Source organism: Neodiprion pinetum, chromosome 6, assembly GCF_021155775.2.
Source record: "Neodiprion pinetum isolate iyNeoPine1 chromosome 6, iyNeoPine1.2, whole genome shotgun sequence".
Taxonomy (NCBI): Eukaryota; Metazoa; Arthropoda; class Insecta; order Hymenoptera; family Diprionidae; genus Neodiprion; species Neodiprion pinetum.
In genome coordinates, this window is record NC_060237.1 from 9,817,344 (window position 1) to 9,831,766 (window position 14,423).

Sequence of the window (14,423 nt, forward strand, 5' to 3'; positions counted from 1 at the left end):
GGAGTTAATAAATGCTTCTCATAATACAGTTTTCAATGGTTTTTTTTATTATACGTATTTTTTTCACTCCTCTCTCACCAAACGTTTTTCCGATAATGGCTGTCGTCAAACCTTGGCTAATAATGTTTACAATTCTAGGACTTCCTAAACGACGCATCGCAGAAAGTACGAGAAAACCAATCTGAAGCCACATCCGATAAGAAAACAATCAGTTTCAAAAGATTCAAGAGTGACGAATATCTTCCAGTGGATGGAAAGTCTGAAACTACTGAATTTGCAACAACCAGTACCAGTGTCGTTGGGGAGGACAAGACGGATAGGACAAGCTTGCTACTCGAAAGACTCAAACAGCGCAGAAATGTAGCCTCGGATAGAAATACACAGCGGAACACAGCTGGCGCTGATAGCCAAACTTTACGTTCAGAAAAATCAAATTTGTTCAAAGAACCACTGTCGCATCAGACAAACACTGACTCTAAACTGAACTCAATTTTAGAAAGACTTGGGAAGGCCAACCCGAAAAGCAGTAGATCCGGGAGTTTGTTTAGCTCTGTAGAAAGATCTAAACTTACCAATACCAATAACTTTGACACGGTAAACAATTTCAAATCGAGACTACCTGATATTGCTGTAAAATCTCCAATGAAATTGGGTAAACCGAGTTACAACAAGCACGTCACTTTGGTTAGAAAATTTCCAGGACCTGCCGGCCTACTACCAGATTCGTCAAGCGAAACAATTGCACCGTTTATCCCTGATTCGGTTCATCTCGAAAATAACAATGATAGTATAGATAACATGAAAGCAGTCGACGACAACACATCTGTTTTCTCAGAATATTGCTCACAGAACACCACGAATTTATTCTCCGAAGGCGCATGGCAATTACTACTGAGCGATGTGACTGAGGGTTTTTTCGACAATCATGAAATATCAACTATAAAAAAAAAGCTTTTGGCTAATTCGTATAAAAACTGTAAAATACCATTTCTAGCAGGGGTGGTACAACGGGTTGACTTTAGTCGACCAGATCCTTTGGTAGTTTTGAGGGATTGCACCGGTACCATCGAAGGAACGATATCCAAGGACATTTTAGTCAAATATCCTTACTTCGTAGACATTGGTACTGTCCTGTTTTTGGGCAATGTTCCATTCCTGACTGTAGGAACTTACCTGAAAAAACATCACTTCATTGTTATGCTGAAAAATGTTATAAACGTGTATACAAAAAAGGCTAAAACTTTCACGACGTTGGAAATGAATGCTAGATTAGAAAGTTTGAAAAATCAAAATCATTTCTTGAAATCTGTTGATAACCGAGCATTCAATAGTTTATGCTCTTCAAATTCTAATATAGGAAGTAGATTGTATAATGATCGTGCAAAGACATTTGAAAAATCGAATCCACAATCTTATTTCAGCAACTTGAGAAATGGCACTAATCCTGATGACAGCTTAAATTATACTGCCAAGCACAGAAATAACAATGTTAGACAATCAGTAGAAACAAGCTATTTTTCAGGTGTTACAAAAAAACAAATAAATTCAGAGGATGCGAAAAATTCGACAAGTAAATGCGAAAATCCACCTTATTTAGATAATGAGGAAAGTTCTCACACGATGAAAGAACATCAAATTTCTTCTAAGTGTATTATTAACAAAAATGTCAAGTTTGCCTTCGAGTCTAAAGACTTTGATGATGAATTTTCTGCTTCCTTTCTTGATATTGATGACGAACTGGTTTCGCAAGCTATGACAAATATTGATTCAGTTGCTCACGAAGAAATCGAAACAAAAAGTACAATTTCAAATGAACAGCATACAGATGGATCGAAAACAAATTCTGTACAGTGTGTTACTGTGCAGTCAAGTGCCAACTCAACTAGAGAAACTGAATCTGTTCCAAAAGCTTTCAGCTCATGTATTGATAATCTAGACAAATCTGTAACAAACAGCGAAAAAGTAACAGCTTTTTCAACAGTTAATGGAAAATTAAACGCCTCCAAAGTTTCTGAGACTAAGCTCAAATTAGCCATGTTTAGAAGCAATGATGACTTGACTCCACCCGATTATCAAAATATAGATATTATTTCAATTCAAAACGATAACATAAGAAAATTTCAAGAAAAAAATCCGGAACGAGATAAACCAACTTCCACATCTAACTTTATGTCCGGTATAGCAGATGATTCGGACGAAGAATTTCTTTCTCAACTGGACGTGGAATCTATTGTTTCTCGCTACAACAAACTGAGTAACGTGAACTAATAAAATGGAGACTTGATTAATTATGTCAGAAACCTTTGCAAATAATGATGATGACCTAAATTCTATATTAAGTACACAAGCTGTTACAGACATCTGGAATGATTATTGTTAAAGATGACTGTAAACTCATCCTGAATGCAGGAAGCCTTACCAAATTGTGATACTAGAAAAATAAATACCACGTAGGTTACTTTCATATTAATATTATGCCTTTGTGTACAGGTTTTTCATACAACTAGCTTTTATTTATTCCTTCAATTTCAGATGAATCTGTTCTGTGGTATGAAATAGTTCGATTATTTGTAATCATAGCTATAGTATTATAATAAGCTTATTATTCTGAGAATGAAAATAAGTAGATACATTCGCAAGAAAAAAAAACAATGAAACCTAAATCCATGTCAAAAACAGCGCAAAAAGTCTAATCAAATAAAATGACGTAAAATTTATAATCGAACAGCACTAACGGATTAACCAACCCACATACAATCTATTTATGTATGACAGATATTGTCATCTGTCTTATACTGATTTAATTTTTGAGTGAAATATTGTTAACGAATGAAAGGATAAGTGATCAAAGTGTTGAAGGATCAGTACAATATCGAATTTTAAAAGAGGCGAAAATCTATTTCAGAGAATTTTAAAATGTAGAAAGTAGAAGTACAGACAGGTCAAATTGTATAGAATTATGCGAATAAATAGAAATAAATCAATCGAAAACGTAGAATCCTCAGAATTCAAAGAAACTTGGGTTTTCAAAGTATATTTTTAAGCAATAATTCTTTTCTTCAATGTATTTTTTTATGGAAACCGCGAAACAGTCGAAATGGGGCAAGTTGTCGCGAAATTATTGTCACAACTTGCCCCAACCCGCGATTTTGTTTAAAAATGTTCACATCTTGCTGACCTGCTAATCAAATATCAAATAAAAGCTCAAGAATCACCTTTCCGATTATCTTACTGCGAAATATTCCAAGGCAGCCAAGAAAATGAGAAAAAAAACATATTTAGAAGATGGAAAATAATTACTTACCACGTTCAACTTCACTTTTTCAATCATTGCGAGGCCGCGTATGATGCGATATTCTAATAAACAACATTCATTTTTTTTCAAACAATTGAACTACACTTCAATCTACAGCGCTGCCATTCCGACATCTAGCGGCAGAGATATGAATCTTGTGCCACTATCCCCGGTCTCCGTACATACATACCATACATAAATACAGCAGAGCGTCAATTATCCGAACCTCAGTTATCCGAAACGGCAATTATCCAAAAAATTATTTAGTTCCTGGTTTTTCGAATAACAGGCCGAGTTTCCGTGGTAAAACAGGAAAATTGTGGACTTTGTTCCAAAGAAGTAAACCAAATGTGTGCATACACCTGCCACTTACAAAAATATATCAATATTAGTGTAGACACTTGTTTTTCAATACACACATTTTATACACGATTATCCGAATGCTTCGCGATCCCAATTAGTTTGGATAATCGACGCTCTACTGTACATGCATAAATGCATATATACGCACACATAGCTATTCATTTGAAAATGATTGGAGATTATTCCTTAAACTTCAAAACGTGGAAATCTAGTGAAGATTCAACTTTTCGTTTTTGGGATGATTACAATAACTTCCTTTTTTTCTCTGAAAATAGAGAAACGGGAAGTTGGAATAATAATTAAAATATTTTGATTTTGATGAAAATTGATACTCCGAAGGTCCTTCGGGTCCCTGATTTCGAATCTCAAGTCAGATTTACCAAATTCTGATTATTATTATTATTATTATTCCAGCCCGAAGCGATGAGGTTGAAAATGAATAGTTTAAAGGCAAGCTCATGGTTCGCCGAAACCCGCTTGTTATCAATGGTATATGGGGCATTCCACGCCAATCGGTAAACAAAAATGTTTTCAAAATGAAACATTTTCACGCAGTATTCAGAATGGGACCTCGTTGTTTTCTATTTTTTTACCTGTTAAAAGTCTACTATAAAAATTTTGAAGCAAGTCATGAGTGTATTGTTGAGCCAGAGAAGAAATTAAAAAATGAGTAATCAAATCGGATATGCGGTATTTACTATAATAAATTTTTTAACAGGTATACGAAAATATAAAGACCGATTAAAAAAACAGTAAAAATGGTTTAAAATATAGAAAAAACCAAGTCCCACTCTGAATCTTGCGTAAAAATGTTTTATTTCAGAAACCAAAAGTTTTTTTCTTGTTTGAGTTTTTTTGAGATGGGTTTAAAAAATCATACGGTAAAGACGTGGTGAAATTAAAAAACGTAGTCGTCAACCGTTTACTGAGTTCACGAGGAATGCCCCATATATATACATTAGAGTAGTACCAAGGGCTAGAAGCATAGCGCAGTTATTACATAGCAAGCTAGTTTCTCTTTTCGCGCAATGTTTCAGCCGAATGAACTAATCGTAAGCCGAGTGTCTTCTAGGGCGTGAACTTGAATCGCTGTATCAAGTTCCCGCATCCGTTGACGTGAAGATTAAAATATCACGGATATCCGTAGTCGTTCATTAGTCAAGATCAAGGGGAAACCGGTCTTTATAAATTCTGCCGTGGATGGTGGTCCATGATTGAAAAGTTTCATGTAACACGAGCGCCACTTCAATTATCAAATTTACATTTCAAATTGTCAGCGTAAATATAGAGACGTAAATGGCCAATTGACATACGTGTACGAACGTATTATCCACATATAAACCTGCGCAAAATTCGACGTGTAGACGCGCCTTGCACTCTGTGATAACGAAAGAGTGATTTTCATGTACATACGCGTGGTCAATATTGCGTAAGAGATCGCGTCGGAACGATGAATTTAAAGCTACTCTTTTTCTTCGAACAGGGATAATAATTTTTAAGAACTCAATTTTTTCATTCTTTGCTTAATATGTAATTTAGGATATGAATGCGAAAGATTGTCCCAATTCGAATTGAAGATAATTCGGCATTCTGTTCGAAGATGACGAGACAAGCGTACTGCGATACCTACATCGGGACATCGTTTAACTCGGGGATTTCCTTTTACGATATGAATTTATGCTGACATGACAATGAGTGTGAGTGCTGATATTTGTAATTCCCCGCAAATATGCAGAAATGAGCTGCACACGTCTCATTGAAATGTAGTAAAAATTCTTTCGACAAAAGTTTCACCGTCCATCAACAAAATTAATGTTTGTAAAACATTGTTCTCAATTGAAATTGCTACAGTCAAGCCAGCAAAGGATGGGTTTATCCTAATTTTGATAGCGATGATTCGAATTTTAGCTGGTTCTATTATCGTGATATTAATATTTCCTTCTCTCTATATTTAATTCCTCCAACATCTTTGAAATAAGTATAAAACTAAGTTATGACTTATCTTTTTCATCGGAAAATAGTTATTTCAAAATGGAAGTGTTTCAAAATGTTGACAAGCCACAGTTTTGCATTAATTTGCTATAGCAATACGTCGGCTAAATAATTTTCTCATTGACAAAGCTATACGTATACTGATAATATCCAGTATATTGTAATATTATATCCGCAATTCCGCCGACAATTTTCGTGTACAATTGTCCAGCAGTTCTCGCGATCTGCATGCTTTCCTGACCGTGGATAAAGTGCAGCGAGCAACGAGCCGCGACTAGCTATTCGCTCTCATTTCGCCACGTACGTACAAAGCTGGCTTATTGGTAGGCAATTAAGTGCCAAAGTTGAGCCAAACGAATCCCTCTTCGCAATTGCATAGATGTATTTTCAAATGAAACGTGCATCCAGTTTGTTTCATTGATCTCGTGCGAAAACGAGAACATTTCTTTAGTCGTAATTTTTCCTTCTGGGGAGTTCTAATAAATAAATCCTAGTGGGAACTAATTGCTCGTCGAAGAATTTATTAATTAACCAAGGACAAATTTTATCTGATCCGTGTAACCGAACGGACTTTTGAACGTGGTAATTTATGTCTTTATTGTCAAATTAACCGATGTGAAACGAACACCGTTAAGCAATTTTTTCTCACCGTTCTAACATCCAGTACTACGATATTCTTTTCGCAATTCCCATGCTGTCGAACCTCATAATTCTTGAGATCCTCAACGTCCGCCAGATTTACGGTCGTTAATTTAGTGTCGGTTGCATATTACACGTGATACCTGCATATATAATTCCTAAGCTCATAATTGCGACTCCCTACTTCTTGCTGTGCGATTCCATCAATGATGCAACGCTCTGCAATATCCGCAATGATTTAGCAATTACCGCTATGTGTAATAGAGTTCTGTAAAAAAAAAACCTTATACATGAAGAATAGAGCATAGGTATATTGTAAGCTCTGTAATTCGTGCCGTACGTGTCGTAGAAACACAAAAACATGACTGGCTTTTGATATTGTTACCAGAATTGCCGACATTCTACAAAAACGGTTATACCAGTATGGTTTTATCCTGTGTTTCAAGCCCGCAAGATATGTCGATTTGGTGCGCCATCATCGAAAACTCAGGGTCAGCGGTGAATACAGATATACAAGCCTTTCCTTGTTTATGAATTTAGGATCCAACTTTTATTACTTTTGTCGCGATACCGGGAAATGGTTGCGCATTTCTGTAACATGAAATGTAGAAAAATATGAAAGTGTGATTGCGGTTAGTTGATAATTATCAACTGCGGCATAACTCCAATTCAAACGACAGAAACAATAAAGTGATATGGTAAAAGTAATCTTATTTGCTATTCGTGCGAGTTTTACGCATCAGCAGCACGTTGTACCTTCCTGTCTGCGTTATCAGCTCGGTATACCACGAGGTCCATAATTTAGAGGACATTACAATGGAATTAGATACGCCAAGCTTGCGAGGTACGGATGTCTGGTGCAAATTTTTTTCTACGTTACAGCGATAAAATAACGATCGTTGCACTCAATCTGCAGTCTGGAATCTCCGTAAATCGGGTTCACCTGTACACTCTAGCACCGACAGATACACGGATTCTGAGTATCGCGTGTTGCATCGCAGGTGTGATACAGATAACGCAGACGCATGCAGTATTGAAACGATAGCGTGTCGTCCGATATTCGAGTGTCAGTGCGTTAGGAATTAGTGCTCTGTTTGTACGACAGGTAGAAACGTACGCTCCGCGCAATGCCGTTCAAACACCATGATCATGTCGATCCTGCACTTATGCCTCGCTATACATACTAGCGTGAAATAAGCTGATTTGTATTCCTGTTAGACACGGTTACCATCGAGATTTCACTTTCAAAGCTTCATTGTCACCAAGTCGAACACAAGGTTGGATCAGCTTACGTGTTCACGGGAAGCTTGGAACCAAGGTCACTTGATATTCAGTAGCGAACTTATCGGTTACCTCACTTGTCGCATCGACCATCCGGCATATCTTCCAAAAGTGAATAGCGGCTAACCGCATAACAGTCTCGGATTGTGCTTTTCCATAAGTATTGTACAGATCGTTTGGACTTACTTATGAACACTGAGCACCGGTGTGTATGCCTGTATCTGGACAAGTGATGGCCTCAATTTTCCTCATATTGGCCTGGATCAAGCCCCTGCGACACATTGACGTCAGTGGTAATTCGCCGATTTATGAGTCTATCGGATACGCCTGGAACGCTAGATCATTCCCCAACGCTTTACGCCAATGACGGGATCTATTAGGGTATTAGATCAACCTTGGCGAGCCCTGATTTCGTTCGGGGGATATCTGTACCCTGCACCTACCTCGCTTAATCATCACGGATGACAATTTGCTCGCAGGCATATATGTGCAGAAATATATTCGCTGCGAAATGTCTGAAAATATTTGCACATTATTCTCGCCGTCAATTTCGTTTCTCGCAGGTACTCGAGAGACTCCTCGACACCTGGCACACTTCAACTTTTCAACAAACCCAACGACATGTCAGCTGTTTCGTACTCGATCATACTTCAACCGCACCTCGGTCCAGTTGGCTCTCCCCTGTCTACCAAAGTGCCAAAATTTGAATCGAGGCACATTAAGTACACTTTAAATTTATACTACTTAATCGCTTGTGGAAAAAACCGTTCTTATCCCCTGACAGGCGAGCAATTCCCCTGTGAGTCTATGCGCGATCACTCAATTTTCACATCGAATTCAAATAACGGAGTGAAAACTTGGTGCTCACCTTTTTTTTTGCAATCTGAATAAAAAATTTATAGCGGAGAACACGCTTCCGACGTTTCATAAGCAAAACCATGGCTGCAAGGCAATTTCTACGTGGCTGACCACGTCGATTTAACTTTACCTTAATTCCAATGTTCCGCTGAAAATGATTGCGTACTTTCATATTTTACACTTGCATCACTTGTTCATGGCTTGCTGTTACCGAAGCGATAGAATTCTTCATAATTACCTTGTCAAATGGCGAATAACATTACCATTATCAGACCGAGGCGCGTTTATGTTGCATTATATGATTATGTTGAGAATTACAGTCTGCCGGTCGCATAATACTTAATTGTGCTGTTATATTGAACCTAAGGTCATTTAAGAAGTTTTCAACGCGATAAAAAATCCTTATCCATTGGCGCATCTAAAAGTATTTATTGAAGGTTGCAAAAAATTTATATAAAAAAATTCTGTGATCATTTCGCCGTAGTGAATTGTTGCAAAACCGATTACGAACCAAGTAAATGTCCAACTTGAATGATTATTGGCATCGCTCGCTCGCCTTGGCGTTTAAATATGCGAGTTCTGCGCTAATTTATTCCTAAGTCAAAACGATGAATCGAGGTTTACTATCAAGTTCTCAACGCGAACGATGAATGATATTGAAATTTTATTTACGCACATTTTTCTGTCACAGAGTGGTACAACCAATCTCTAAGCATGCGCCAGTGTTCGGTCTACATGGCTGTCAAATCGAGCAAGGACGCTCGAATATTTCGATATTCAAAAAATAATACTCGGCTTAGTGCTTTATCAACCGGCGTGAATTTTTAAATGAAGGTTTTAGAAACGCAATTGATTATGTACCAAGAATTTCGTCACGTGTCTTCAGACAAGTTAGGCGTTCGAGTATAGGAGTTAAATACAGAGTTACTACCTTTCATTTTATATTCTCTCGAGCTTTCTTCACTAACAACTTATCCTCAATCCAATCTCACAATCAAATTTGTCCTCTCAACGCAGATCTTGATTAATAGTACGACGCTGAATATTGTAATATAATACGAAGTGAAATTGCCACACGTGGAACACGGGCATTCACCCATGAACATACGTCAAGTGTTTTTACCGACTCGCATCCCGCGAGTTCGAGTGGCAAGTGGAAGCAAATAGCTGTCTCATACCCGGAAGGGAATTCAATGTTGCCAATGAACTTACGAAATAATCGCACATGGTGTACACCCGTCACAGTTTCAGGCGCATGATACTTCAATTTCATTTCCTTATTTTTATAACGTTCCTCGCAAGCGTCAGACCGTTTATTATATGCAAAAGGATAACGGGCGTCTTTTTATTCATTCCTGAACCTCTCTCTTTTTTGTCATCGATAAGCACAAGGAAATCGAAACGAATTGGCTTAACTTCTGAACGCTTCAAAGCTTGTCGCAATTGTTGAAGTAACCTCATACAACTGCTTAGTTTTTTACCAGAAATGTACAAAATATATGTTTCGCAACACCCGGTAGACGTCAATGTTTCGATCCTGTATACGTTGTATTTTGGTGTTCTGCCTGTACTACTTACGTGGCAAAGAATATTTGGGCTCCTTTTAAACATAAGTCTTACACTTTACAACTTACATTACGTTAATTTATACTTGATCCCTGTAATTACTTGGCTTAAGGACACGGGTCACTTGCGACTGGAAACCAGTCGAGCGGGAATGGCGTCCATGTTTGAAAACTTCCGTAATGTCATACTTAGTTGCATACAGTTACGTAGAATTATACCGCAGTTTTTCCCTGTTAAAATTAGGTGTGATATGATTAAACATAACTAGTGTCCGACCAAAACACAATTTTCAACCGCAACCGAAGCCGAAACTTGTGTGGTTAAGTTAAAATTTAGTTTAATTTTCATTACACCCTGAAATCTAGTGTTTTCCCTACCTTTTTAACAGATTATTCTATTAGATTAAATAATTGACTTCAATTTGTTAGGAAGCCACTTTATTTTCGGAACGCAACGTAGGTGCAAAATTAATTTCGAACATCCTCGACGACACGAGCGCTAGTTTTGGCCAATTTTTCGCCAACACCAGCATTTTTGGCCGAAACTGGCCAAAACCGAAACCGAAACCTCGGTCGGTCTTTTCACTGTCTGCACTTTTATAATATCAAATAAAACTTCGTATCAATATACATAATTTTGCAACGATTTATTTTTCTTGCGTACTTTCTGAAGCTAATTTTAGATTGCTGGTGTGACAATGAACATCACTTACGTACATACATAAATTGACGTACGACAGCATAACATACGGCGGTAAATGCGACTGAATAGTAGATATATGCCTTATATATTCACATGCAGATATCCCTGACTCACTTCGTTACGGTATAAAAAAATAGGTTTTTTCCAAAATGATTTCACTACGACTTATTAATTATACCTACTTATTCCCATAATGTATTTTCCATCGTGATTATTTCAAAAGGAGATACAATTATACGGAATATAATTGTAATTTGATCTGTGACAGGATCAACAAACGTTGGTTCAACAATGCATTATAGTTGATATTGAAATATTTTAGAATGTGTGAGAAACGTGTTTTCTCGAAAACTTTATAAACGTAGAAATACGACATCCGTAAATTTTATCCACGATATTCGGCAATTCTTCAGAGTCAACGCTGCGAACGATGTCTTCTTCGCGTGTAATTATTTTACGAACTCTTCCAGCTGTGGCGAGTTGACTTTACCAAAATAGCGCAGAAGGAACGGTAAATATATATCTATATCCATTAAGTTACGTATTTAATTATCTAATATTTCTTTTGTTGATTTTTCATTTTTTTTTGCTGTGTTATGTCATAACGAGTTAATGACCTTATTATACGCAGAGATATATTAGTTGAACAATTATCGGAAAGTTTGTAACAGAGCTAAATAGCATCGGAAACTATAATCCGTCCGCATGTCATTTACAACAGAATTTTGAAAAAAACGTTGAAACGTAAACGGGGTATCGATATGCTGGAAGTAATTGTCTACAATTTTCAGTCTTCTCATTTATAATTAGAAGCAAATGCCTTACAGCAGCTACATGCAAATTATCTTGTCTTATATCACATCACGGTCACAGAGATTATCGCAGGGCAAAAAGTACATGTTTTAAACTTTTTCATCTACTTGGTCCCAAGTCTTGAGATTTTTAGGCCAAACAAATATAAGCAATTAGACACGTGTGTCAGAAATGTTTTGCTCGACAGTTGGAACTATTAAAACATAACTACACCCGCTCTTCACTCGTGATAACTGCAATTTATTGTTATTATCTTGTAGACTCTTCTCACTTTACATGTTACTGAAAGAGAATCGTAAGCCATGCTGGTATGTTCAGTACTCGTCGAATCATTTTGAAATCCATTGATGTACTTTTCCTCATTTGCGGATCCAGCTTAACATGTTAGTAAACGAAGAATCTGTCAAGATTGCGGTAAAAGGTTTTTTCCTGTACACGTAATAAACGTCGATGATAATTAGACGGAAGATCTGTCGTACCATGAGATAAGGTTGGATCTTGTTTAGAGGGTGATTAATCGATCGACGAAGAAACGTACAATATTATTTTTCACCAGGAATTTAGTCATTTCCGAAAGTCAAAGTGGACGACTGGTTATCGGTCGTCCTATTTGTCGCGGTCAAATGCTTTTAGCTGTAACGATTCGTCCGCATCGCGACACACGCTGAACCTCTACAAGCAAGCACACAGACACACACAAACACGCGCAAGCACACATTCGCAATGCCACGGGAAAACCAAAGAGTGGGGCTGATTTGAGATGACAGTTAAACAGTTTGGAGAACAGTTTGAAATGTCAGTTTTACGCGGTCTTCCAAGCGCGACAGGAGCACCAGTTTGACTTTGAATTCGCTACCGCTGTCAACTCTCCTCGGACGCATTTTCAACGCTTTCACAAGTCAAAAAAACGCTCGTATCACCGGCACCGTGCATCGTCCTTTCACCAGTGGAGCAAACAACACGTTTTGAAAGGCGAAAGGCACGCGCAAAATTCGCACAAAATATAATTGAATCGAATTGCAATTGTGTCCGAAGTGTATAAAAATTGTTTGCATTTTTCGGCCGGTTCGCCACTAATTGCAATTGCCAAATCCCCGGAAATTTAATCAGGAATGAAAAGAGTGAACGTGACAAAAATCTCCGAACAGTTGGCCTATCCTTGTTGCAAAGGATATTATTAGCCAAGAAGAACTAGGATTACGAACGACGATCACTAATTCTCGTACACGTAAGTGAGTACTGTCAGAATTTGTACACTTTTCGAATATATAAACATGTGGCAATTCGAGTGTATCGGAAAAAAAAAATCTTCCTTGCTTCCAACGATCGTCAGACACTAAACAAACGTACCTGTATCAAACGTCTGCAACACCAACCGCGAAGCGTTTTACGAATCCACGAAATGTAAACACGTGCGGTACAAGTGGTTGTAACGTACAATTTGTACGATCACTGAAAGAGTGATAAGACGCGTGTACCACGTTCCACCCCGCCACACTTCGATAAGTCCAATCTTCCATTCGCGGCTCAAGGCATTGGCTTCAAGGTTTAACGCCTCTCTTGACCTCCCGTAGCCACCGTAAGGATCGTTGTCCGCATATTCGAAATGGGTCAAAATCCGTGGTTCGCCAAAGAATTAAACGCGTCGGCCGAGACGCGATGCATTTCGCAATTGAGATGCATGCATGCGGCTCGGTGTTGCACAAGGAAAGCGTGTTTCCAGTGGGAGTGCACGCATCGGGTTTGTTGTGCAATCCGAGGTCCCCGACTGTGCGACTCGCGGGAACTCCCATCGGTGATTAATCCCATTGAACCTCGTCGGGAATCGTGACTGATACTCGCGATCGTGTAGCTGGATAACGGAGGACCCTTTGTAGAATCGCGGTATGACACACGTGTCGTACAGGGTGATCCATCTGTGACGGAAACTTGTTTACCGAGGATACGTCGTCCCGTTGAATCGCGATTTCCGTGCGGTAGAATGATAAACAAACGCGAGATTTCGCGGACCAAGAATCGTCGGAAAATTGATATGAATTGATAACCATTCGTTGAATCCCGGATGAAGAGATAGACGTTTTCCTCCGAGGCGTCACGCCTTAGAATTATACCGAGCTTAGGGTCTGATCGGACAAGGTACGGGACAAACCCCGTTGGTTACCAGTAACCGGATTAACGAGCAGGACGAGTGATAACAGCTGGCTGCTCGGTACAGTGGACGTGGTTGGATATGTATAAGAGAACGTGTGATAACACGGAATGGTGTCTTGGTCTCTCTGCAATCACGTTTCGCGCAAGTTAGTTGTTCAAGTTGTGGCATACAATAATCGTAGACGCGGAAAGATAAACTCCTCTATAGCTGGCGGTAATCGAGGTGTCGATTAATCTTTTGTCACACTAATACGAATTTTTTTGGTACATGTAATACCGGGATCTTTTGCCACATGATTTCGCGTGATAAGATCTGAAAGATTTTTATAATCGGTTCGTGTATTGTTATATTTTGTATTCACAATCGCAGTGAAATTAATTGTATAAACTGAGATAGGTAATGCATTTCTTGTCAATAATACGTACTCGCTTAAAATGTAAATTAAACAACCATAATTTGTTGAGCAGCCGTACAGCGAGTGAAAGTCTTCTGCAACACGGCGGTTTCCTTCTGCAGGGAAGGTTCACCGACTTCACAGGAGATTTTTACCGAGTAACTGTGGAGTTATGAGCAACTCAAATGGTAAGCGGGAAGAAAAAAAAAATTAAACAGTGATTAAATTATATTTTGACAGCCGTAATGTGAATACTTATATTCTCGCCTAAAGCGGGTGAAGCAACGATGCGAAAAAACTGAATATGCATCGAAAGTTAATTCGTACGGAATAAAGCAACCGTCTTACTTGCGATGATTCGAAGTCGA

At 38.3% G+C, this 14,423-nt stretch overlaps 2 protein-coding genes and 1 long non-coding RNA gene across 6 annotated transcripts in view; 2 read left to right on the plus strand and 1 right to left on the minus strand.

Annotated features, from left to right (window-relative positions):
- Positions 1-2,470, plus strand: part of LOC124222038 (uncharacterized) — a 2,856-nt gene extending 386 nt beyond the window's left edge. The window contains exon 2 of the mRNA XM_046632610.2: positions 139-2,470. Coding sequence (XP_046488566.1) covers positions 139-2,268 — 2,130 coding nt within the window. The 3' untranslated portion in view covers positions 2,269-2,470. The remainder of the gene's footprint in view (positions 1-138) is intronic.
- LOC124222049 (uncharacterized) overlaps positions 1-13,783 on the minus strand; it is a 26,559-nt gene extending 12,776 nt beyond the window's left edge. Inside the window, exons 1-2 of one of the 3 annotated variants that reach the window (XR_006883925.2) lie at positions 12,860-13,783; positions 986-1,173 (exon numbers count right to left, since the gene is read on the minus strand). This is a non-coding gene — a long non-coding RNA (uncharacterized lncRNA). Of the gene's footprint in view, positions 1-985; positions 1,174-3,135; positions 3,265-3,304; positions 3,381-12,859 lie in introns of those variants that run through there. The other 2 variants (XR_011177364.1, XR_011177365.1) reach the window with 2 other exon arrangements.
- The window catches only part of LOC124222033 (polyamine-transporting ATPase 13A3), a 15,441-nt gene continuing 13,332 nt past the window's right edge, over positions 12,315-14,423 (plus strand). Inside the window, exons 1-2 of one of the 2 annotated variants that reach the window (XM_046632602.2) lie at positions 12,315-12,741; positions 14,129-14,243. In XM_046632602.2, the coding sequence (XP_046488558.1) occupies positions 14,228-14,243 (16 nt within the window). In that variant the 5' untranslated portion in view covers positions 12,315-12,741; positions 14,129-14,227. The remainder of the gene's footprint in view (positions 12,742-14,128; positions 14,244-14,423) is intronic. The other variant, XM_069136895.1, reaches the window with a different exon arrangement.